The 25660-nt window shown below is 39.2% G+C and overlaps 1 protein-coding gene across 1 annotated transcript in view; it reads left to right on the forward strand.

The window, feature by feature from the left end:
* The first annotated feature begins 1022 nt into the window (after positions 1-1022).
* Positions 1023-25660, forward strand: part of LOC149273204 (katanin p60 ATPase-containing subunit A-like 1) — a 27769-nt gene continuing 3131 nt past the window's right edge. The window contains exons 1-9 of the mRNA XM_089506602.1: positions 1023-1184; positions 1886-2046; positions 4410-4560; positions 10667-10794; positions 13562-13667; positions 14155-14313; positions 15853-15979; positions 16524-16658; positions 25465-25591. Coding sequence (XP_089362728.1) covers positions 1023-1184; positions 1886-2046; positions 4410-4560; positions 10667-10794; positions 13562-13667; positions 14155-14313; positions 15853-15979; positions 16524-16658; positions 25465-25591 — 1256 coding nt within the window. The remainder of the gene's footprint in view (positions 1185-1885; positions 2047-4409; positions 4561-10666; positions 10795-13561; positions 13668-14154; positions 14314-15852; positions 15980-16523; positions 16659-25464; positions 25592-25660) is intronic.

Below are 25660 nucleotides of genomic sequence, written 5' to 3' on the forward strand. Positions count from 1 at the left end.
TTGGTGATTATTATTATTACAGCTTCATCCGCACGACTGAGTGATCTGATCTTTGTTGTTAAGGGGTTGTGCTGTTGAGACCTTTGTTGTATACATGAGTGATGCTTGGAAATATATTTTACTAATAATCAATCAAATGTTACAAGGTTCCTGCATTTTAATCTCTTCTAGCATACATCCTAAGTATCCCTCTTTAAGAGGAACAGTCCCTCTTTGGGAGCCGATCCCTGCCCCTCTTTCCTCCTCTCATGTCCTTGTTTTCTAGGGACTCAGAATGTTTGCTGGGTACTAGTGTGTCAAAGTGTTATACAGTAATACAAGCAATAGTGTGTATACGCACAGCAGAAGTGCATTCATTAATATTAAATCGTGTAACTGAAACACAATGCCCTTTCATTAACACACGCTAAAGGACAGGATCTTCCACACCAATATAATTATGTACAAGGCACTGGCCCTCTGGGTATTTGCCCAATGGCCAGTCCAAGCCTGTCCAGAAATCATTTGGCCAACTTGTGACAAGTGTTTGCGAGATGACTTTTAAATCACACAGAGTTTAAATAAACACTTAAGAACAGTCAGAATTGTTCCATTTTTAGGTTTGGATGAGTTACTATTTAAATCTACAAATCTTTTCTCCTCCAACACATGGACAGACTGAAAACTAAGACTCAAAACATCATTGTCACAGACATTAAGGATACCCATGAGGCCCAAGCTTAAATATATATGTTTTATGTTCTCTATCTTGGCAGGACTAGACCGGCAATTGGGCACACTTTGCAAATGCCTGGTGGGCTGCTGGCCGGCATCCCCACTCACTGACCCGGTGTGCCTCTCCAGCATCAATGACAATTAACAAGAAATGTTTTATATTTCTCGCACTCGCAGCAGTTCAATTATATTGATTAACCTGTTCATGCATCAGGTGGTGTGATACTTCATTTTGTTTTTTTATATTTTTGTTCTATTATTTATAAATACTTTTTTCTCTTTTTTTTTTTCTGTATAGGTCCCCTAAAATGAACTTGGCTGAGATCTGCGATAATGCTAAAAAGGGAAGGGAATATGCCCTCCTTGGAAATTACGATTCCTCGATGGTTTATTACCAGGGTGTCATCCAACAGATCCAGAAACACCTGCAGACTATTAGAGATCCTGTAGTGAAAGTCAAGTGGCAGCAGGTGAATCCCGTGTTCCATGTTTAGCACTGTTATTTTTACTGTTCTTAGTTTCTTTTTTCCCCCTGTAACTTTTTCTGTTTGGAGTTTATAGCTGAATTAAGTTTCTTGTTAGGGTGATCCAGCTCAGTCTTACATGTGCCTAGTATGTCTTTTGGATTTGTTCTACAGTAAGAATCATTCTGGTCACTGACCTAATGGGACATTCCGGCTTCTTTAATGCATGTGATAGGTGTGTGTTCCCTTTAAATTCTCATGTGGTCCATTTTCCAAATGAACGGGGGATTCTGTAGAATGCCCCAAATGGACGCCCCCCCCCCCAAAATGCCTTGACAGAGATGCATTTGGCTTCTCTTTGCATGTGATGAAGTCGGCTCCAGCGTTGGCTTTGCATGCAGGGATCTGTTTAGATGTGTAAAGTCTGTAAAAGAGGGTTAGGGTTACCCACACAGTACTTAAATATGCATTATTATATTTTAGGTGTCCGGGACATTAAACTGTCCCTCTGGTATTTGTAAGGGATCCACATTTTCCTGGTAAATTAGAACATAGTGGTTTAGATGTGACAAGACTATCAGGCTTTGTCTAAAACTGTACAGTATTCTGAGAAAAGGCTATAGAATGCCTGTTCTTTTATTATTTTACCATTTCTGCATTTAATCGAAGTCTTGAAAGTTCTTATTTCCCTTTTTTTTTCTTTCCAGGTGTGTCAGGAGTTAGCGGAGGAGTATGAACAAGTTAAAGTCATTATAAACACACTAGAATCCTTCAAAATCGAGAAACCTGCCGAATTCCCCGTAGCGTTGCAGGACGAGCCTGTGAAGGATCCAGCCGTGTGGCCTCCCCCTGTCCCAGCAGAGCACAGGTGAGTGTCCGTGCAGCGTCTATCATATACGTGTATACGGCTCATATCGTTTGTGACGCCAGTCTCTGCTCTGTTGCTTGTTTTTCTTTTGTACGGTTTTATTTTTGTAGCTGGAGGCGTTTTTGATTCTTGGTGTGTGCGCGCCTTTGTTTGAGGTTGAAATAAATGTCTAGGGATTGTGATATTGCAAGTCAGTGTCTTATGTTCTGGAAGCTATAATCATCTTCGAGGCACCGAGATGCCTCCTCGTCGTATGAGATTTTCTCTTTTGCTGAAAAAACTTGTTTGCTCACATATAGACCTTGTTTTGATTATGAGATATTATAGAATTTGAGTACAAGGTGTAGGTTATGTGCATGTATTGGCTGCTTGTGCATGATAGGAGTCTCATTGCTATGTTAAATATATATATGATTACTATCAGCAATCACACTTCTATGATGCCCAGGATCCAGCATGTACTGGCTGCCTGGGCATGATAGGAGTGTGATTGTTGTTAGTAACCATATATATTTAATATAGCAATGACACTCCTATCATGCACAAGGAGCGTCTCAGTCTGCACCCGAATCATTCATACTTACAGATACCTGAGCCTCTCAATCAGTATGTCATGTTGGTATCCATAATTGATTGCGGGTGACTGAAATAAGTGCATCTTTTAATAATAGCCAAGGTTTCATAATCTATTCTAATACTACATAAAATGTGATTTAACCCCGTATCACTCTTTTTTTTATTATTATTTTTTTTTTAATGATATATAACAAAGTATTAGTATGGGGCATAGCCTGGCCACCGTTGAGAGCAGCTGCTTGTTAGGAGAGGTCCGGCTATGAGGCGCTTTAAAGAATGAATTTCGTGTTTCATTCCAGCTACCAACAAGTTTTTAGTGAGCAGAACTCTTAGACACTGGCATCATCTAAACAAAAGTGCACTCAAGAGAAATCAGAACAGCTTTTTTACCTAGAAACAGGAAGAACTCACAAGCCCATAATCTTCATCTATTCTAGCACTATACAGAGCTTCATCAGCAGAAGTATTAAACTCAGGCTTTAGCTCCAACAGTCTCCCTATCACTGATGGCACCCGACAGGGCGGCCCTCTATCTCTGCTCATTTTTGTCCTGGCCTTAAAACCATTGGTCCTTAGAAACATAAGCTTGGGCTGTTTGCAGGCAAGACTATGGTGGCTACCTCAAAACCACAATTTCGCCGCTCAAATGCATTGATTAAGACTGTACTCATTAGCACTTTTTTTGATGATCTCAATGTGAAAAAATGGTCATTTCCATCCATACTCTCCTGTGAGATGTACACAACTCATCAGTCCGACCTTTTCTGGATGTACAATCTTACTTTGGAATCATCCTATTTCTTTCCTACATAAGAATTAAACATATTCTCCAATCTGTCATACTGAACCAGTCCAGTCCGACTTCACATGGAAAGTTTGCCTCTGCCTCCGCTCATCCTGCGAGATGGAGCTTCTGTGTGTATTCTACACTACTGTAACAAACCAATCTGACAAACATTTTTTATGGTCCAATGGGAAATAGAGCTGCAAAAAATGTTCCAGGAGGACCAATGGGCTGTAGCTACCAATGTCCAGATCACTGGGAGTCAATAGGATTTTTTATTTTATTTTATTTATTTTTACATATGGTATCTAGTACCGATGAGATTACAGAAAATATACCCCAATGCTTCATTTTAAGAACTGCAACAACGAAGAAACAATGTTACATATAATATTCCTGACGAAAACCTAGATAGTTTACAATCCAATATACCCCTACATGCCAGACCTAGCTGAGCCTGGCTTAACCGAGACCACACTGTCTGGTCTACCCATATAACACTTCTTTGGGTTAGGTTAGGTTTTTTGCAATCAGAATACAAGTTAATACCCTTTGCTTAAGAGTATCCCTTTTGATTGCCTTCAGGGATTTAACTGTGTATTTAATGTAGCTGTTCTTGGCTGCGTTGAATTTACAGCACGTGTTCCCTCTTTGAGTTGTAGCTTTGATCTGTCCTTTCTCACTCTTCTTCCTCATGGACCCATATATATGCCCAAAATACATACACAACAGCTCTCTGAGGCTGTATGATACCATACCTTCTAGAAGCTCAATTGAACAGGGCCCTCCCTTATGTCTTCTTTCTGTAAATCCAAATTGTTATGCTATACATAACTTGTAATGATGTGTTTACCAATTGTACAGTGCTGTGGAATATGATGGTGCTATATAAATATATTACACACATTAAGAAACATTAGTTTGGAAGGGTATAAACAAAATTCCCTTTACAGCCATACATAGTGTGTTTTGTACTTTTTACAAATCAGCTTCAATATTTCAGGGCTCCTCCGCAAGTTAGACGTCCCAACAGAGATTTAAGACCCTTGAGAAAAGAATCTCCATCGGTCCAGCCTCACGGACCTGTCGGGAAAGCACATCCCATTTCAAAAAATGACAAGTTCCCTAACAGAGCACGTGGTAAAGACGATAAGGTAAGAATAAATGACTAGAAAAATATGTTTATCAAGTTCTAGATATCTACATGCAGTATGTTTTTATGTGACTTTTGTTTATATAAAATACTTGTGTGGATCAAGTACTTTGTAAACCTTCCTGATGAGGACATCTATTTAGAAATGTGTACTTCTTATAAACACCAAAATGTTTTTTTGCTGAAGCTGGAGTTTTTGGGAGGGTTTGTATGATGTAGTGGATTCCCCAGTAACCTTTTTCTAAAAAAAAGGACTTTGGTGAGCCTGTGATACTTTGAATTAGTGAGATTTCCCAAAATTTCACCACACCAGCCTTTCATAATTTATACCATCCGACAGTCATGTTTTTTGTTTGTTTTTGGGGGCACTGGCCCAGATACCTCTTACCCAGGCTCGGACTGGGACAAAAAATAGGCCCGGGCATTTAAGCCTGAGCAGCCCATATTTATTTATTTATTTTTTGTTAAAGCCCACCCTTCATGTACCATCTTTGTATTTACTCATTCACACAAATCATTAATACATTCATTAATGCAGTCTCACAAATCATTCAAACAATTCATCCACACATGAATTCATTAATTGTCATACGCATTCACACAATTCATCCACACATTTATTCATTCATTCTCATACGCATTCACACTACCCCCCTCTCCCCATCTTATCTGCCTCTTCTCACTATGTTCCCCCTTTCTACTATGTACCCCCTTTCACTATCTAACCCCCCTCTCCCCCTTCTCACTGCACCCCCCCCCTCACCCTACTTACCTTTTTGCCGGAGCAAGCACCAACTGTGGCCGGGCCCGCGGCAGGGCCGGATTTTCTTAAGGGCTGATGGAGCTGCAGCTCCAGGCCCCTACCTTAAAATAGGCCCAGTCAGGACCGGATTGACTCGGCCTATGCGACCTCTACGCAGGGCCCCTTAAGCCCGCCGCAACTGCGACCGGGTCTGCCACTCTAAGGGGCCGGGAAGCCCCCACCAGGGCCGGCCTTAGGGGTCTGCGGCCACACAGGGCTTAAATTAAAACATCGGGGTTTTGTGTTTTTTTTACTTTATTTAACGTCCTCCACGGGGCGTCAACATCCGCCATACTTTGTATGGCGGCGGACGCCCGTTTTAAAAGCGTTTAGGAGGCGATCAAAAAAACATAAAAACATTGGGTATTTCTAAACTCAGGACAAATAGTAGAATCTATTTAGCAGGTTTTTTCATTACCTTTTATAGATGAGTAAAAGATTTTTCAACTAAAAGTTAGAAACAGTCATTTTTTTCTAAATTTTTCACCATATTTTATATTTTTTTGTAGTAAATAATATGATACAATCAAAACAATGTCATCTAAAGAAAGCCCTTCTTGTCCTGAAAAAAACAATATCTAATGTGTGTGGGTTCAGTAAACGGGAAAGAAGAAAATTACAGCTAAACACAAGCAGCGCAGAAATGTTAAAAAGGCCATTGTCACGAAGGGTACAAAAAGTAAAATCAGCCTTTGTCACGAAGGGGTTAAACCCTGTGCGGCCGCACACCCGTAAGGCCGGCCCTGGCGGGGGCTTCCCGGCCCCTTAGAGTGGCGGACCCAGTCGCAGTTGCAGCGGGCTTAAGGGGCAGGTGCCCCTTATGCCCTGCGTTAATGCGGCCGTAGAGGCCGCATAGGCCCAGTCAGTCCAGTTCTGACTGGGCCTATTTTAAAGTAGGGGCCTGCAGCTGCAGCTCCATCAGCCCCTAAGTCAATTCGGCCTTGCCGCGGCCCGGCCCACCGGGAAAATGCCCGATGGCCAGTCCGGGCCTGCTCTTACCTCACTGTCCTTGCATATGAATGGAGTCCTTTGCTTGTAGGCAACAATGTATTCTCACCTAGGCCAGTGAGGCCAAGGACCGTAAAACTGCTGTGGTGCTGCTTAATGGGCTAGTTACAAGGGCCAATTTACACCATGAAGGTTCTGCTGAGCTGCCCCAACCTCCATAGGATTCATTACAAAGCACTGCACGCCTTAAAGAGACCCAGAACGGGTATACAATGTCGCTGTGATTATGGCGTTTGTGGAGTAGATGGTTGGGTCGCTGCCCTGCATCACCCAAAGAATACTTGTCACTGATTTTAAGTCTCTCATGAGACTAGCATTCTGAAGTGGCTAGTCAGCTGTGGTAGGTGGGTAGCCTATGGGTTATACCACGTTCCTCAACACGGGTATCCCAGTTTGAACACCTACAATGTTGAGGGGTATGATAATGCATAAATAAATTGGTGGGGAGTTCTGCTTACTACTGACCAAACTCCTGCTTTAGTGAATAAACCCCAGACCTCTCCTTCATTAGTATATTATCATATTACTGGAAATGACATATTTGTAAAAATAAAATGTTCAGGCTGCAGGAATATTTAGTTAGGATGAGGGTGGTTGCTCATTAGTGTGTTGATTGGCAAGCAGAAAAAAAGAGGCCGAACAGCAGGTTCTCTTAGCAACAAAGTGTCAGCAAAAGCTATGCGGTTATTTTTGCTATACTGATCATTTTCACAGACTGCATAGCGGTCCTGTGGGGGTTGCCCGTCCTCCTATTAACCCCTTAAGGACAATGGGAGGTCCCTAAACCCATTGAAAACAATGCATTTTGAGCCCGTACATGTACGGGCTTTGTCATTAAGGGGTTAATGCCGTGGCAAATATATGTTTATTTAACCCATCTTTATCTCTAGGGGTCTGGTGTAAAGTGCTCCAAGGAAGATATTTTTTATGACATTTAAATAAAATAAAGATCCTAGTCCTGCAGCTACCTATAAAATACTCTCGGGACTTAATTACGCAAAGGTTTCTCTTCAGTTGAATACGTCTTGCAGGCAGAAATGTAGAACGTGCGTAATTTAGTGCTCCTCTCTGATATCTGAAAACGATTATAGACATAGACATAGCTGTGAAGATTCACCGTAGTGTTCAGAGAGACTATTCCGCTCAGATGGCAGCGTATCAGGAACAAACGATTCGACAGCAGATGACGACAGTCCCGGCCTATCTGCTATAAAATCACAAAGGAGTTCTGCCTTCATAGTGCTAGCGGTTAAAAAAAATCTCCACAAAGATAAATTGAAAACATCCCGCTAGCAAAGGCAAAACACGTCCAGTCTGTTTAGTCCATCGCATGGTCATGCCATTGACACGTGAAATGCATTGGGCTTTGAGTAGAGGTGTATCGCTACTGCCATGCGAGTTGATCTGTTGGTGGAGCAGAACCACTTCAGTTAAGGAATCGCAACGCTTCTGATTTACATGTGTTCGTTTTTGGACTATTCTTAAAGTGACGGTTTACTGCCCATTCTTGATCCAAGGAGAAATCTGAAAAAGGTTAATTGTTGGGTGCTTTTCCTTTTGGATCAAAGCAGGAAGGATAGGGTAGAGCTTGATGCGCTAATGAACACAAGTTGAATTACTATGTTACTCTGTAACATAGTGTGATATTTCTGAATTTTAATTAATTTCAGTAGTTATACTTCTGTGGGAGTAACAACAGCAACAAAAAAGGTTTGGAATAAGATATAGCCCCTGTTTAGCTAAATAATCTGCTCAAAAAAGCATTACTTGTTACGTTGGTCACTAGATGGCAGGCAAAAAGTAGCTTTGAAAAATAGACACACATCGTGAGAGTGTAGATTTTTGAAATTCATACTCTTTATCTCAGGTTTGTCCTCAGAATAGAGGTTTTTTGGTCTATCATAATTTTAACTTGGCAGGGCTATAATAGATAATGTTTTTCACTGCTGGCTAATGGAATGCCCTGAACTTACCCAATAATTACCGGTAAATGCGGCATACAAGTAGCTAAATGCCTTAACCGTTGCGCTGTCCGAGTGGGATGCGCAGTGGAGTGTTCCCGGGGTATGGTACCTGTACCTCTTGGGGTAATTCTGATAGGGGTCAGAGTGGTGGCGGGGTATTTTTCAGTAGCACTTTACGTATGTGATTGTACAGATGTTACAAATGACAGCTGAAAGATATGACGCATATAGTCACAAAATCCAAATGATGGAAAAAGAAATCCTTCATGGCTCAATGATGACAACTCGTTTTACATGGAATTCACTTACAATTACGTTAGTTTAGTAACAGCCATCATATAGAGCCACGTTTGACAGCAAATCACTATGGTATTCTGCTTGTTGTCCACCCTCATTTCCATCTGAACCTTATAACATACAGTTGTGTGAAAAAAAGAAAATACACCTCTCTGAATGATATGGTTTGTATCAGAACATAATAACAATCATTTGTACACCCTTACTGCTTCCATAGGAATTAAGATGCTGAGTAGGCTGAGGATTAAGGTGCTGCTTATCAAATGCCATTGATTAATAGTTCATCAGCAAGCGTGACCACCTCTAGAAAAGCCAAAGTTTTAGCAGTTTGCTGGTCTGGGGCGTTCAGGTGTTTGTTAACACAATGCCAAAGAGAGAGGATATCAGCAATAATCTTAGAGACGCAATTGTTGCTGCCCATCAATCTGGGAAGGGTTATAAAGCCATTTCCAACAAGTCCATCATTCTACAGTGAGAGAGATTATTCAAAAGTGGAAAACATTCAAGACCAATCCTCCCAGTAGTGGACTTCTCAGCAAATTCACCCCAAGGTCAGACCGTCAGACTAATATTTAGACCTGATATCTAAAACCATAGAATTCAAAGAGGCTGTACTTTTTCACACTACTGGATATCCCATCATGTATCTGATCGCTGATTTCCATGTCTGCTCCTTTGGTACCACTTTAAATCTCTATAACTTATTTTATAAGCCATTGTGAGATAGATGCCCCTGAAATAAGATAACATAAAAATAGTCTTCCACATTTGATCAGAAAAAGTGAAAAATAGTCAATTGTTAGGATGTTCTTTTGATTGATTTTGCATTTGGTATAATTTAGTAGTCTAAAGTGTAATACTGATTCAGACTGATTAAGGATCGTGCATCAGCCAATCACTGGCAAGAAACCACTCCCATTAACATGGGAACACTTTCTGCACATGCTGGTCTCATTGGACCATTGGAAAACCCTTGCAAGCCAGTGTTTGAGCAGGCCGCCGAAACAAATCTCCTACAAGCCAAGGAGCTGGGGGAGGGGATGGTGCAAATACATAGAGGAGATTCTGATTAATTCCTTCGATGCCTTTACACGGGGGGGGGGGGGGTAACTTTAAAGGTGACACTTGGCTGTAGGATAAATTATGGTGCATAGAAGTGTCCCTTTAAAGTCACATCAAGTGTGTTTCAATCTGAAGTAGCGATTGTCTCTTAGAAGAATGAAATGCAACTGATTTAAGTATCCGGTCCCGTCGGCTGTACTTTTTGGTGTACTAAGAAAATAACTGTTAGCAGAGCTCTCATTTAGTTTGTTAGGAGGATCAATCTCTTAAAAACCACACAGAAATATTTAAGAAGCTTTTTTAGTTCCGAGAGAACAATTTACCAGTACCCGCTTTTGTGTCGCATGACAATTAAATGTTAATGGCAATCAGGAATAAGTCAGAATCTTACATGTTTCGAAGTGTTTTTGGTAAGAGAGGTTTTGGTATCTACAATTAGGAATAATTGTAATGATGTGAACAGATTCAAATATATCATTGTCACCATAGTTTGATAAATGTCGTTCAGATCTAAATTTTAGTTCAATAATAATTATTTTTACTATTTTGTAAAGAAACAACAGCTTTCTTTAATTCAATATTATACGGCTGTATCATCAAATAGAATAAAATATTCATGTTCTTTCTCATGGGACTCCCCATCTTTAGAGCTAAGTTGATCTTATGCAATGTAGCACGTGTTAGATGTACGGGACTTTCCCGTTTTACCAGAAGCACGGCTGAATGGGGAAAATAATTTATATTTACCTGCGCAATTTTTGTTCAATGCATAGGATCAGACTTCTGACCCTGTTCTGATTGGATCTTAACATCAACATGATTCATTTATTAAAATGTTTTTATGTTGTGTATCTCTTCCACCCAACATTACTGAAGATGTCTTGAGGTAAGTTCCATAAATATCTGAAGGTTCTTTACAATATCCGGATTTTCAGAAGAAATATCACGAATTGTTTACATTTTATCTTTTTTAGGGCAGGAAACCTCACCAGGATGCTGGAGGAGATAGTGAACTTAGAAAGTTTGATGGTGCTGGATATGACAAGGATCTAGTTGAAGCCTTAGAAAGAGACATCATATCCAGGAATCCCAATGTGCATTGGTGAGTTGTTTTTTTATAATTTGCTAATATTTGTAGTAATATTTCTATTATTACTCATTATAACTGAATGAGAATTTAGTCTTTTTTTTGTATGTCAGTGAGGGCACCATCTCTACAAGATCAGATTTATTTTCAAATTCAAACAAGACTGTCTCGGCCTGAGTAAATCCAAAATACAAGGCAGGTTTCCTCTGGAGAAGGTAACCAACAACCCCAGATGTACAGCTTGGCCTTCACGGGCCTTGTCAGTGACCTCTGGTTTGCACCATGAAGGTATAACGCATGATAACCTTCTCAAGTTCCTTCTCACATTTTCTGGAGCTCGATTTGGCTCTAGGAACTCTAAAAGGAAGAGCAAGGAAAAGATAAATATCTTCTAGATAGAAGGTGAAATAATCACTGGATTTAAAACCTTTTAGAACCGAAAAGTAAGAACAGCATGGGTATGTTAGGTTAAATACATAAAATTATATTTGAAGGTGTGTGTTTGAAAGTCATAGGTAATAGTATTTGACTCTATTATATTGGCTCATACCCTTTACTAGGCTCTCTTGCGTTAATTTTTTTTTCTGCAATGATTTAAAATTTTACGGTGAAAATAAAGGAATGCCTTTGTATTCCAGTTAGAGTGGCTACATTAGCAGTAAAATCAGATAAAATGTCTAATATTAACGCCGTAGATAAAAAGCTTGAGTGGAGAGCAACAGGCGAGTCGGCTATTATAATGTGAATTAGCACATGCAATGGCACAATTTGACAAATTAGAAATTATGTCCTTGAAACACACCTGGGGAATGAAAGTAGTAGGCCTGGGGAGAAATAACTCCCAAGTCACAGGAAATGGAACAACTTTGAAATGATTATGTAGTATTTGCAATTGACTTAAGTTGCTCTAAAAAAACATCCCCTTTCCAAGTTTTTGAATCTACAGATTGTGCTGCTCCTTATAGTAACACAACGCAGATAGTCCTCTCATAAGTGCCAAGACAGAGGTATTGCTACTAAACCGTGTCTTCTAATCCTGATTTATTTGGTTTACCTGCGTATTTTCAGCCTGCTTTCCATCATCAGAAAAAAATATTCAAAATCATTCATGGCCAAGGGTATTTGCAGTGGCGAACCTAAGGGACTGGAGCTTTTTCTACCCACTTTTTTTTTGCTATTTTCAAGAACAAATTTTCCCATCATTTAGTATGTAAGAATTAGGGCAAGAAAATCAAAGAAACATGCTTTTCACAGCTTTATATGTTTTTATTTTGTATCCAGCTGGATTGTGGCATGGGAGGCTCAGTTTTTTCAGGGATGGGGAGGTATCCTGCCTTAGGTCAGGTGTAGAGTAGCGTCTCCCATAAATTACATCACTGTTGTCCAAGCCGTCATAGTGGCCCCAGGGTGTCTAGCTCTGCTTATCACACAGCTGTGGCCTCTGCTGTTAGTTTTCTGTTTCTTGCATTAGCTGATATGCAGTTCATTTTCCCCATTGTTATTTCTTTGTGTCCTTTTTATTTTTGGAATTGCTGGAAGCCTTACAGTGTGTTTGGTATTACTGGAGCAAATAGTAAAGGTACATTCAAATTCCCTGATACCCCTACTAAAGGAATGCACATTAAAGTACCAACTATTAAACTTCCAAAATAAAAAAAAAAATGCTTTCTTCCTCCATGATCTGAGATTTCTAGCCATTGATTGGCTCCTTGAAGCTGCCAATCAGTTGCAGGGAAGTGCTCCTCTTGAGATCAACGGGAAGCCGTTACACATGGGCACTGGGGTCTAAACAGACCCTTGCACCCAGCGTTCACCACAGCCTGCACTAGAGGTGAGTTCTGCACATGCAGAGAGATGCATTCAGTTGAATGCATCTCTTGCAGGGTAATTTAGCTTGGGGTTAGGGAAGGGGCAACTACACCTGGGGGGTTTCTACAGGACCCCCATGCAACTGCAAAGCAGACCACACGAAAATGAAATGGGACCACGCACTTATCGTGTACATTCATAAAGTTAATATGAGGGCTGAAGTGTCCGTTTTAATGCTCTTATAAATTACGAGAAATTATTTTGCCTGCTTGAGCTATTTTATTATATCTCTTTCCCACATGGATTACCAGGTGTAATCCTGGTTTATCCCCCCACCCCCGGATGATGTGCAGGATAGTACAAGTTGCCCTAAACCTAATTTTTTTTGTCTGAACAGGAAAGTGAAAATCCTCAATAAAATGCTTCACATAAAACAGATATCATAAAACCTGTAAGCCATGATGCCAGCAAATCTGTGGTCTTTTGAAAACTGTTACAGGCTTTAATGATTAGTTTTTAGCAGAATAAAGAGATATTTAAGCTGACAAATCCAGCAGGACTACATGTGAATTTAGATTTCAGTTACTGCATCCACATTCCCTTTTTTGTGACATGCTATTGGCGAAAAAAAACACATTAAAATTATCATAAGTTAAGTCTTTAAAACACCCCTTATTTTTACCATCTCTAAACCCCATCTCAATGCTTTTTTGAGTTTTATATATTTTTTTTCTTGGGTGAAATTGAGGGATTCATCACGACAACGTATAACATAATATTCATGGTAATAACATTGTATCCCCCTCCCTGCCCCTTGGGGTGCCGATTTCTTCCCTGCAGATAAATGTTGTATATTAAAGTACTTTAATATGTATTCTTCATGGTGGGCCTCTGTGGTACCTTATCCATTTGTACATTCATTATTATATGTTTGACTATTTCTATTTTAATTCCAAATTTTACAATTAATTAGGGAAGATATTGCTGATCTAGAAGAAGCAAAGAAGTTATTGAGAGAAGCAGTGGTCCTTCCAATGTGGATGCCAGACTTCTTCAAAGGAATCCGGAGACCCTGGAAGGTAAGGGTTCTTGTCCTTTATATTTGTATTAGTATTTTGGTTTTAATATCTTGGATATCCATCTTTCCATTTTTTTTTTCTCTTATTTCTACAAAAGATTCTTGTTTATAATGAAGGACCAACCACACTGAGCAGCTTCTGCAAGAAGGGCTGACACTGACCATTATAATGCATTATGAGGTCGGCAATACGGCTGCCACACTGACCTTCTGTTATAGAGGACAAGTTCAGCTCTTCTTGAAGGAGCCCACTAGGATTACTTTTTAATGATTAAACTCCGCAGTAGACTAATGGCATGGCATACGAACCTCAAGCTGCTGGGAAATGTTGGTTGTCATATCTTTCATATCTGTTTGTGGCTGTTTAGCTTTCTTTAAATGATCACATGTAGCTCAGTTTTTATTTTGCAAATATACTGTATATCTTATACTATATTGACAAGACCCCCTCCAAGCAAAGAAGAAACATTTAATACTATATTTCACAGGGTGTTCTAATGGTTGGACCACCTGGCACAGGCAAAACTATGCTTGCTAAAGCAGTAGCTACGGAATGCGGCACAACTTTCTTCAATGTTTCCTCATCAACGTTAACATCAAAATACAGAGGAGAGTCTGAAAAGCTGGTCCGCTTGTTATTTGAAATGGTAAGTGATGCTGCTGTAACTTTTGTTCTTTGGTCCTTTAATCATAAATTGAATAACAGATGACCATTAATGGAGAACATTCGGTCATGTTTCTAATGGGATGCCATGGGAATATGAATTTTTTTTTTCATGATGACACACAAAGTTACAACAAGGATGGATAGTCCTGGGGGTAAGAATTTAGGGATTTAGCAATTTAGGTAAATAATAAGTGGGCAACTGTTTTATGTTCATGGTTGGATCTAAAATGGTACATCTGGTGAAGCAAATATCCAAAGACTACAGAAGAATCTCCTACAGAGGAAAAGAACATGGAAGTGATTACTTCTTATGACTTAAAGTCCTATTACAACGCAGGACGAAATGCAAGAATGCTAGATTGTTTAGTAGATAATTAGTAATAAAGAGGAATTGGATTTATGGTGTTTTATTGCTCACTGGTTAGACCTCAACTAGAATATTGTGTGCAGTACTGGAGAGGAGACTCCATCTCCAGAATGATATTGACATTCAGAGTGAGTAGAGAGAGCTACTAAAATGGAATGAAATGAAGTTGTAAGGATGTGTTTATAAAACGCCAAAGAATCTCAACATTTCAAGCTTGGAGGGAAGGTGAGAAAGAGGACAAATACTTTACTGTATAACCAATTACGATATAAATCTGTTGTGACTAGGAGCAAAAATTGAGGTCTTACAGCAGGAAGGAAGAGACTTGCAGAGTAGGCGAGCCAAACGGCTCTTATCTTCTGTCGAAATGTGACTGTCCAGCTTTGAAGCGATTTAGATGATCACAAGATATTTTTATTAAGTTGCACTTATGACCTAAAAAATGGATATCTATACGAGAAGCAATTCATTGTGGTTTTAAAAATCTGTGTTAAGTCATGTTTTTCCCTATTTCATATTCTAAATCCAGTTCCCAATTCAAATTCCTATTCTAATTGATTGCTTCTGCTGAAAAGTGGAACTATAGTAGATATTTTATTATTCAAGAACAAATTTTATGACTGTATAGAGAGTTACCACAAGTGTTCACTCTTCGGGAATCTGTGCTCTGGGCTATGTTTATTTCCCTTTGCTGCACTAAAAAAGACGGCTTTGTGTAACCACAAATTCGAATCCTATACATTCTAATTTAGTAAAATGTCTGTAACTTGTTAAAAGATTTGAATACAAGATTTGAATTGAGTGTGAAAAATATGGTGAAGTCTGTTTATCGAAAATTAATTTGTGTCTCAAAACAAGGGTTATATGCCCAAACTCCTCCATTCTTTCTTACTATTACTTCTTCACATATACCTGAGAGATCAACTCACAACAGGATGGTTACCGCGTTCACTATACATAAAATGAATGTATGTGAATAATATTTTAAAGTAGCTTGTCTGTTTTTAAATGTTTTGGGGTTTCACTAAAGGTGCCCTTTTTGTTCCTGGTAGATTATCTAGCTTGATGTTTATGATGCTGCAGCCCAGTTTGATTTTTTTTTTTTCCTCTATACGTTTGCATTTCATTTCATTTCCTTTCCTTTCTCTTCAGGCAAGATTTTATGCGCCCACAACCATTTTTATTGATGAAATCGACTCCATTTGCAGTCGAAGAGGCACATCCGATGAACATGAGGCAAGTCGCAGAGTCAAGTCGGAATTGCTTGTTCAAATGGACGGTAATTTTCATAACTCTTTATTTCTTGCTACATTGTGGTATAGTATGTATCCCATAGAAAAAAAAAAATAAGAAGTGTAAATCCATGCAGTCTGTGGAAAAGGAGGCAATGCGGTGAAGTGTGTCTCAAAACAAGGTGTATATGCCCAGTACAATACATAGTACAATAAAATGTGCAGTTTTTGCAACTTAAAAGGGAATTTGAGGACATGGAGCATGTGTATAAGTATGTCTGACTAAATACATACATTATACCATTGATTTTTCTAAAAAAAAAAAAAAAAAAGTGATTTTTCTATAACAAAACATGTTTGCCTCTTAGCCCGTCAGTTAGTCTGGCGTACCAATGGCACATAGAGGAGGGTGCTGGGTCCCTTGCTAATTCCAGCCTCAACAGGGCAAACAACTGTAGATAACTATATTAATCTATCTAAGCCATTACTGACACTTTATTATGCTCTGCTAATTTTTGTCCTGTTCAGTTGCTGTACTGTTGAATTATTTTTTTTTTCTCCTAACTTGAAATCCATGTTCCAATACCCCAGGTGTCGGAGGCGCCTTAGAAAATGATGATCCGTCAAAAATGGTTATGGTTCTGGCTGCTACCAATTTCCCGTGGGACATTGATGAGGCTTTAAGAAGAAGATTAGAAAAGAGGATCTATATACCTTTACCTACAGGTATAATGGCAAAAACTGTTTTGAGTAAACACAGCAATTACTGTATGGATTGGCACAGTTTCCCTTAAGCTTTTTTCAAAGTAAATGTTTTCTGTCAGGAGCGGGTTATATAAATCTTTGCAGCTTTTGTTCTTGTGTTTTAAGACTGTTTATTGCAGAAGAAGGTGTCAGACACATTCTTGCAATGTGTATTGTATTGAAATTTACCCCATTCATAAAGCCATCCTGAACCCAAGACAAGGGCTGAGTAGGACCTGAGTTTTAGATCAAGATGGGCAGACTAGATGGGCTTGAACGGTTCTTATCTGCTATGTTTCTAATTCCTTTATAGATTATCTAAAACCTTTAGTTTCCACAGTCCATTATTTACCTTAACATTGCAATATCAAGTGTAATTGAGCAAAAGTAAACACCAAAGATAAAGGATCCATGTTACTATGTTCCCGATTGGTACCAACCTAGCTATCATTTTGGTAGACCTTTAGTCTTTCATGCTTCACTGCAACTGAGAGATTTATCCACCAGGTTCAATGTTAGTTGATTGCTTTAAGTGATTTGTGATCTTTTTATGGCTCAGCATTTGTAGTGTAAGGTCTAAGGCCCCATAAATCTTGACTTTTCTAGGTTCTTCATGGTTCTACATGTGGTCTTCAAGGCTTATATTTTACATGTAACACTGTGAATGTTGGACCATAGGTTATTTAATTTATTAAGCCTTTATGTTCTCTGAGACTAATATGGAATATACGGTACTTCAGTGCCAATAGGATATGATCCTGATTGTATGCCCTTCTTGTCTGCACACGAGTACTGATAAGAGGCCTAAGAATGGATCTACCCAATAGTAAAAACAGATATTTCCGGCGTATAAGACGACCCCCAACTTTTCCAGTTAAAATATAGAGTTTGGGCTATACTCGCCGTATAAGACTACCCCTCTACCCAGCATACAACAACCAGCCAATCACGGCAAGCGATGTACCTTACCGGTGATTGGCTGGTTGTTATACAGACATATACATACATACACTGCCCTTACACACACACACACATATATACACATACATACACATATATATATATATATATATATATATATATATATATATATATATATATATCTACACACACACACGCGTATATATGCCATATTATATATATATATATATAATATGGCATATATACGCGTGTGTGTGTAGATATATATATGTGTGTGTGTGTGTGTATATATGTGTGTATATATATACATACACACACACACACCACCTTACAGCTTACAAACACACAAATACTTACACTGCTCTTACACACACCTGACCATACACATACACTGACCATCTCACACAACATACATACACTGCACTCACACCCCTTTCTCCCCATCTCTTACCTTTCTCATCTTCTATCTTCCTTCTTCCATCCAGTTGCGGGAGCGCGAGGTCTGTCATTTCAGACTTCTGCTTTACTGCTCCCTCATCACTACGCGCCGGCAATTGATGCTGAGCGCCGGGACATGACGTCATCCCCGCGCTCGGCATCAATAGCCGGCGCGTAGTGATTAGGGAGCAGGGAAGCCGAGGTCTGAAGTGCCAGACCTCGAGCTCCCCAATGTTGGGCTAGTTAGAGGGAGGTCGTGATCTCCCCAACCAGCCCTGCTGATCAGGGCTGGTTGGGGAGATCACGATCTTCCACGTACCTCGGCGTGGCCCTGAAGACCGGCCCAGGGGAGGCGGCTTCTCCACTCGCCCCTCCCCTAGAGATTCGTGGCTTCGTGGGAATCTCCGGCTCGGTAAGTACCGGTTAGTACCCGGCGTATAAGACGACCCCCGACTTTTGAGAAGATTTTCTGGGGTTAAAAAGTCGTTTTATACGCCGGAATATACGGTAGCTTTTTTTTTTAAATTAATTATGTAGCACATAGGGATACGTGGTGTTCACAGGCAGGTCATAGACTATACAAAAAAGCCCTGTTTTACGTGTTGGTATCAGAGTGCTTCAAACGGTTGATAACTTGCCAGAACCATGAGTTGTAGGCAAGCCGGAACATTTAATCTAACTATAATAATTTATTCATTGTACAGGGCCAGCTTGTCCCTTTCCATAAAATAAATTCACCATAAAAATACTAGTAATTTGACTTGCTGTTAATAAATGGAGACCATTATGATGTTTAATTGTATGGGAATAAGCTATCAAATTGATAAAATGACTTATGGCAAATATAACTGATCTAAATTTCAAAAATATAATGCCAAATTTAGTTTTTATTCTATGAAATGGCACATTTGCTATAATTTATGTAAATAATTGTAGCCTCAGTCCCACAGACTGCTTAGAAATTGGTTCTCGTTAATTTAGTATTCAGACTGATAGACATGGATGTTTATCATTATGTAGAGTTTATATTCACCTCAAATTAGATGTTGCAAAGGCGCATACACCAGTACGATTGTGTGCCTCTGACTGAAATTTCAAGGGGGAGTCCCACTGTGGGGGGGAAATTTCTTTGAGCAAGTACAGTGCTGTGTACAATGATATATTTTAGCGTTGGTAAAAAGTGGTTTGGCCCAACAAGCTTCCTTCACATGCAGACCGGGAGGCTGCCATTGTTTTCAGTCATGTGGTATTGTGGATGATCTTCCCTGCTCAAACACCACACTAAGCTTGAAGTCCCTCAATTGTCATACAAATGTCAAAAAACCTTCCAAGAACATATCCACACAAGCCAAACAAAGAAGCCGTTTATAATAAAGGAAGAAAGGAAGAAGGGGTCCATTTAAATTACAAAACTGCGTAAAATAATGAAAAATCGTCAAGTAGGTACTCACAAATACCCAAAGCTGAAACAGTGCTCGATAATATTTCTAGATGATCCATGAACGCTGCTTTACTCCAAAAATAAAAGAATAAAAATAACCTTACATTTTTTAATCTACCACAAGCAGATCCCATAGTGGACAGTGAAAATATCTGTGAAATACACGTTAATACATTTTAACCCCTTAATGACAATTGCCGGTCCGGGCACTTCACGGAAAATCAAGTCGTTAACTACAATTGACGCGCCAGGACCGTCTCTGGCCCCTCCCCGGGGCGTCAACATCCGCCATACTTTGTATGGCGGCGGACGCCCGTTTTAAAAGCGTTTAGGAGGCGATCAACGATCACCTCCTAAACTTAAATGGTGTCGCTGGAATGCCTCGATCAGGAGGCATCCAGCGACACCAAACACTTACCTTGGGATGGACTGTGACCGCAGCTGCCGGTGATCTTCGCCATCAGCAAGATGGCGGCGGCCCGGGAAAAAAAACAATAACGACGAAAAAGTTCGCTAGAAGGTCTCCAGACCCTCTAGAGAACTCTGGCTCCACTTGCAGGTTGAATACAGGTACTGCATTCAACCATGCAAGTCAATGGAGCCCAGCTTTCTAATCACAGTGTGATTAGTAAAAAAATAAAATTAATAATAATTAGAAAAAAATTGTAAAAATTATTTCCCACTGATGTCACTATCAGGGGAACTTCAAGTTGAAAAAAAATGTTACAATTTTTTTTAAAAAAAGGCAAAAAATAAATAAAATATATATAGAAAAAATATATTTTTGTGAGCAAGTCCTAAAATTAGCATATTAGCTTAAAACAATTCTCACATGGAAAGAGTTAAAATACTGGCATATGGGGTGTCTACTTTTAAAAAATGTATGATTTGATGGGGTAAATTGAATTGGCCGGGTTCAACAATGTCCCAAATAACACGGGGGGGAAGGATGGCCACACATCTAATTTCCAATTAGAAAAACGCACACGTACCAAATGTGGCCTTTTAGTTCCCCCCAAAAATTACAAACCCATGCATTTGGGGTATCACTGCGCTCAGGAGATGTTGCTGAACACATATTGGGGTGTCGTGTGACAGCGTCCTAAACCAGGAGCTGTAAATTCATACATAAAGTAGGTGTGTGGGGGAAAAATACACACAAAAAAATACTACTGCAAACTTTGAAAAAATTCTGGTGGCAAAATGTGTGCATGCAAAGAGTTAAAATACCAGCATTTAAAATACCCTGGGGTGTCTAGTTTTCAAAAATATATGGTTTTGTTGGGCACACTGAAATGGCCCGACTCAAAGATGTACCAAATAGGGCATGGGCAGTGGATCCCCAAATGCCAAAGTTCAACATTGAAAAATGCGCATGCCCCAAATGTGGCCCTTTTGCCCCCAAACAGCCAGGCAAAACCATTCATGTGAGGTATCGCTATACTCAGGAGATGTTGCTGAACACATATTGGGGTGTTTTGTGATAGTGACATATACGAGAACCTTTTAATTCATACCTGAAGTAAAATGTGTGTGAAAAAACAAATGCAAAAAAATGACTACCACAAAGTTTGACAAAGACTGGTGGTAAGTATGGTGCAGGGAAAGAGATGAAATACCCTGGGGTGTCTAGTTTTCAAAAATATATGGCTTTATTGGGCATACTGAAATGGCCCAGCTCAAAGATGTACCAAGTAGGACATGGGCAGTTGATCGCCAAACGCCAAAGTTCAACATTGAAAATGCGCTTGCCCCAAATGTGGCCCTTTTGCCCCCAAACAGCCAGGCAAAATCATTCATGTGAGGTATCGCTGTACTCAGGAGATGTTGCTGAACACATATTGGGGTGTTTTGTGATAGTGACATATACCAGAACCTGTTTATTCATACCTGAAGTAAAATGTGTGTGGAAAAACAAATGCAAAAAAAATTACTACCATAAAGTTTGACAAAGGCTGATGGTAGAATTAGTGCTTGGAAAGGGTTAAAATACTAGCATTTGGAATACCCTGGGCTGTTTAGTTTTCAAAAATATATGACTTGATGGGGTAAATTGCATTGGCTGGCTTCAGAGATACCCAAAATGGCACATGGGGGGAAGAATTACCAGATTTGGAAAAAATGGATTTGAAATAGCAAAACGCTACCTGTACTTATTGCCCCATAATGTGTAGAAAAAAAACAAAAAAACATAAAAACATTGGGTATTTCTAAACTCAGGACAAATAGTAGAATCGATTTAGCAGGTTTTTTCATTACCTTTTATAGATGAGTAAAAGATTTTTCAACTAAAAGTTAGAAACTTTTTTTCTAAATTTTTCACCATATTTTATACTTTTTTTAATAGTAAATAATATGATACAATCAACACAATGTCATCTAAAGAAAGCCCTTTTTGTCCTGAAAAAAACAATATCTAATAAACGGGAAAGAAGAAAATTACAGCTAAACACGAGCAGTGCAGAAATGTTAAAAAGGCCATTGTCACGAAGGGTACAAAAAGTAAAATCAGCCTTTGTCACGAAGGGGTTAAAACATACTGGCACAGCTTCTGGTAGCTTACAACGTATTAGAAATGCATGCTGGTAATTCAGAACCACGGGAAGGCTCTCAGCTGGATCAATTTGTTTCAATAATCACTACAAAGGACAATTTCCCAGGAATAATAGGAAAATCAACCCTCAAATATGTGTCGCGTACCCTTTGAGATTTGTGTTACCAAGGACTGTCCGCTCAGGTCATGCGTTTTCTGCCAATGGCTATGTTTAAAGTGTAGCAGTCCAAGTATCCCGCCATCCTTCACTAAGGGTCTTTCATTTCTCTGACTTATATCATAGAGACAATCCAAGGTATTAGAAGAAAAACACTTCTTTCTTATTTTTTTTTTTTAGGCAGTGATGTTTTTATCACAGTTTTCCAGCATACGGTAGAATTTTTAAAGCTCTATGGTTTCTTCGTCTGTCTTATTTTTTATGCTTCACTAGCAGCAAATTAATTATACTTGTCAGCTTACATAGAGAAGCAACACCAGAATAAGGTGATTTAAATAAGAAATGAGAGAGTAATACGGCAGAGTATACAAATACTATAAATTAAACAAATAATAAAATCAGTCATTAAAATGTCATGTGCACCTATTCTCAGGCACAGGCAAAATGTAGCAATTCAGCTTCCAAAATGTATAGAACAAAAAAAAATCTTTGAGAGTGAACCCCTCTAATTATTTACTTTATTTAATGGGTCTTTGATATTACTGGATGTTTACAAGCAAAGGTTTGTAAAGTTTTCAGATTATTGGTATTTGAAAGCTTTTGCAGTGTTTAACCAAATGAGACACATGCCTTGGCTTGAAGGCTTGTGTCATTGTAATTCAGATGGTCTGTCTTTGTAACTACTCTGTCTAGACTTTGGCTATATCAGAATGCAGCAGCCTGGTCATTTGAATTAGGATTTCCTGACATACCGCAGATATTTCATTCCCAGCTCTGATGCGTTCTGCCAATATCAAGGAGTCTTAAGCTATCTGTAAAATTTAGTGTGGCACAAATGTTATGTATGGTTTTTAAAGGTAAACTAATGATCTTCCAGAAGCTTGATGTTTTTTGGATACTGGATGTGAAATTACAGTTGAGTTCTACAGCAATACTCTTGGATCCAGAATGTACAATCCAGACCGCCATCACGACATATGTTATTAATTCCCTTTCCCATAATATCCTTCAAGTTCAAGGACGTTTACTACCAGACGGGAATAAAAAATCTAAATTATGGTAGCTTCGTGTTCATCTTTCACCTAGGACTATTACTTGCGCTGCAGGGTCTGCATGTAAAATAACTTTTTCTTAAATAGAATGGAATATCCTTCCAGAAATGGTTAAACTAATTCTGTTACCAATTTTGATAGTCTCACCTTCCAGAAAATGTCTTGTGCAAGTAGGCCTAAAGTAACCCATCATGATGCCTACGCTAGTGAAATTTCTTTTAAAAAGATATCCCTTTGAATTATGCAGGGCCATCTTGTATCGTCTTGCCTGGAATGTGCCCTGGGGCAGAACCTTCATGAAGCATTAGTGAAGTCCATGGAATATTATATTTTACTACAACTCACAAATATAGTAACTAAGCACCAATACATCACCAAAAAGTTCATTAAATGATGTAACCGTCATGGAGAGTAGGCAAAAAGACAAAGACCGAAGATCTACACTGATAAAATACATTAACACTAGAGAACAGACGATATGTGAAGCTCATACCACCAAGAATCTGGCTTTATATTCCCTTTTTTTTCCCCCAATGCATCATATTGTACAGTAAATAATGTGCTACCTGTTCAGTTGCCCGATCAGTCCTGTTAAGATCCCTGTCTTCCAACAGTGTAATTGGCTATGATGAACGTGTTTCTCAGCCTACACGTTAACGTGCATGCAGTACATTAAAAATTCCACATCATGGTCAGGCTAGGTTTCCACTTGGGTTTTTGGCCTGCGTTTTTTTCTTGATGAAAAACGCCAAGAAAACTGCCACTGCTTTCTCCTGCGTTTTGGCGTTTTTTCTGGAGTTTTAGCCTTTCTGTGGAAATTGCTTTTTTGACCTTAGGCAGTTTTTCCAGCCTTTACACGTTAGAAGTTTCACCCAGCTAAAAGGGATTAGGATAAATGGCAAGTATCTGCCCCCTCCTGATGTCATTTCCTTGGTAGAGTTCTACTTAAACACGCCCCGGCGGACCCTTTTGTCTCTTTTCTGTGGTTTGTAAGGCATGCTTTATTCCGAATGTCTGCTCCTCTAGGAAGATTGGCCCCAAATGATGGTGCAAATTGTTTGCTGTTGCTTTTGGCACGCAGGATCCAGTTGATGCGTCGCGTATGTTTGTTTGTAATGGCATGTTTGTTCCCAATGGTGTAAAATTCAATATGAACTTTGTTTTGTGTGAAACTGTTTGTTTCCAGCCTATTTCTCGTAGGACACACAGATACTGGGTCCATCCTCTGCATTGTAACTGTGGAAAAAAACGCCATAAAATACTCCAAGGCAAAACCCACATGGCTTTTTCATGGCGTTTTTTCTCTCCCATAGACTTCTATTGGAGAAAAACGCCAAGATTTCCTTGCAAAAAACGCCAGAGTGTCAACATGCTGCGATTTTGAAAAACCGCCACAGAGCCCAAAAAAGCAGAAAAACGCCAAACAGGACTGAAAAAACGCCAAACAGAAAAACGCCAAGTGGATATGGCATTCTGCGATTTCCTATTGAAGAACAGCTAACATCTGGCCGCAGCGTTTTTTCACTAAAAAAAACGCCGTGTGGCTGAATTGACGTTTTTATGGGCGTTTTTAGCAAAAAAAACCAAACAAGTGGAAACCTAGCCTCATTGATCACAGAAGAGAACCAAGTGCTTGATCTCCTGTATCCCTGCTGTCTGATCTTTCACAGCTGGTAGCCCCCCTCATAAAAGTTCTAGAAACTTATTTTTTTCACAGGCTTGTATTGCAGTGTTTGCATTTGGGAGCCCTATCAGTGACAATGTTCCTCTCAGATGATAAAAAAAACATTGCAGTGATATTAAAGAACATGCCAGAATATGTATTTCTAAATTCAGACTACTTAATGATTTTCCCCTTAGCAGTGGGATTACTGCGTTGTTACGGGACGTGAAGTACCGCAGAAGGAACATTGTGTAATAATGTGTGTGGTCTCTCGAGTCTTGGCTATCAACACATTACTTGTGCCATTTCCTTAATGCATTTGGATTGGAAATCTATAGGTGAATTGATCTTAAAGTCAAATCCACCTAACATGCAAATTGTCTAGAATTTTCTTTTCTGACTGTTGCACACCAACACATACTAAACTCTAGTAACATTATTTCAAGAGATTAAATACGATCATCCCTGTCTGCCGCATCTTCTTACTTCCTTTATTTGCTGCCTTTGTGAAAAATGTTGAATTAAAGGACCTTGTAACATATTTCTGTTTTGTCTGTCACAGCGAACGGAAGAGCAGAGCTTCTTAAGATAAACCTCCGGGAAGTTGAATTAGAGGATGGTGTTGACTTGGAAAGCATTGCTGAAAAGATTGAAGGCTATTCTGGAGCAGATATAACCAATGTTTGCAGGTAGCTTTTTTTAAATTTGTTTGAATAATTCCTTAAAACCTTTTTTTCCCAAGGATTTGGGACATCTTT

This window comes from Sceloporus occidentalis, unplaced genomic scaffold, assembly GCF_023333645.1.
Source record: "Sceloporus occidentalis isolate IW3139 unplaced genomic scaffold, rSceOcc1.0.p SCAF_397, whole genome shotgun sequence".
Lineage (NCBI taxonomy): Eukaryota > Metazoa > Chordata > Lepidosauria > Squamata > Phrynosomatidae > Sceloporus > Sceloporus occidentalis.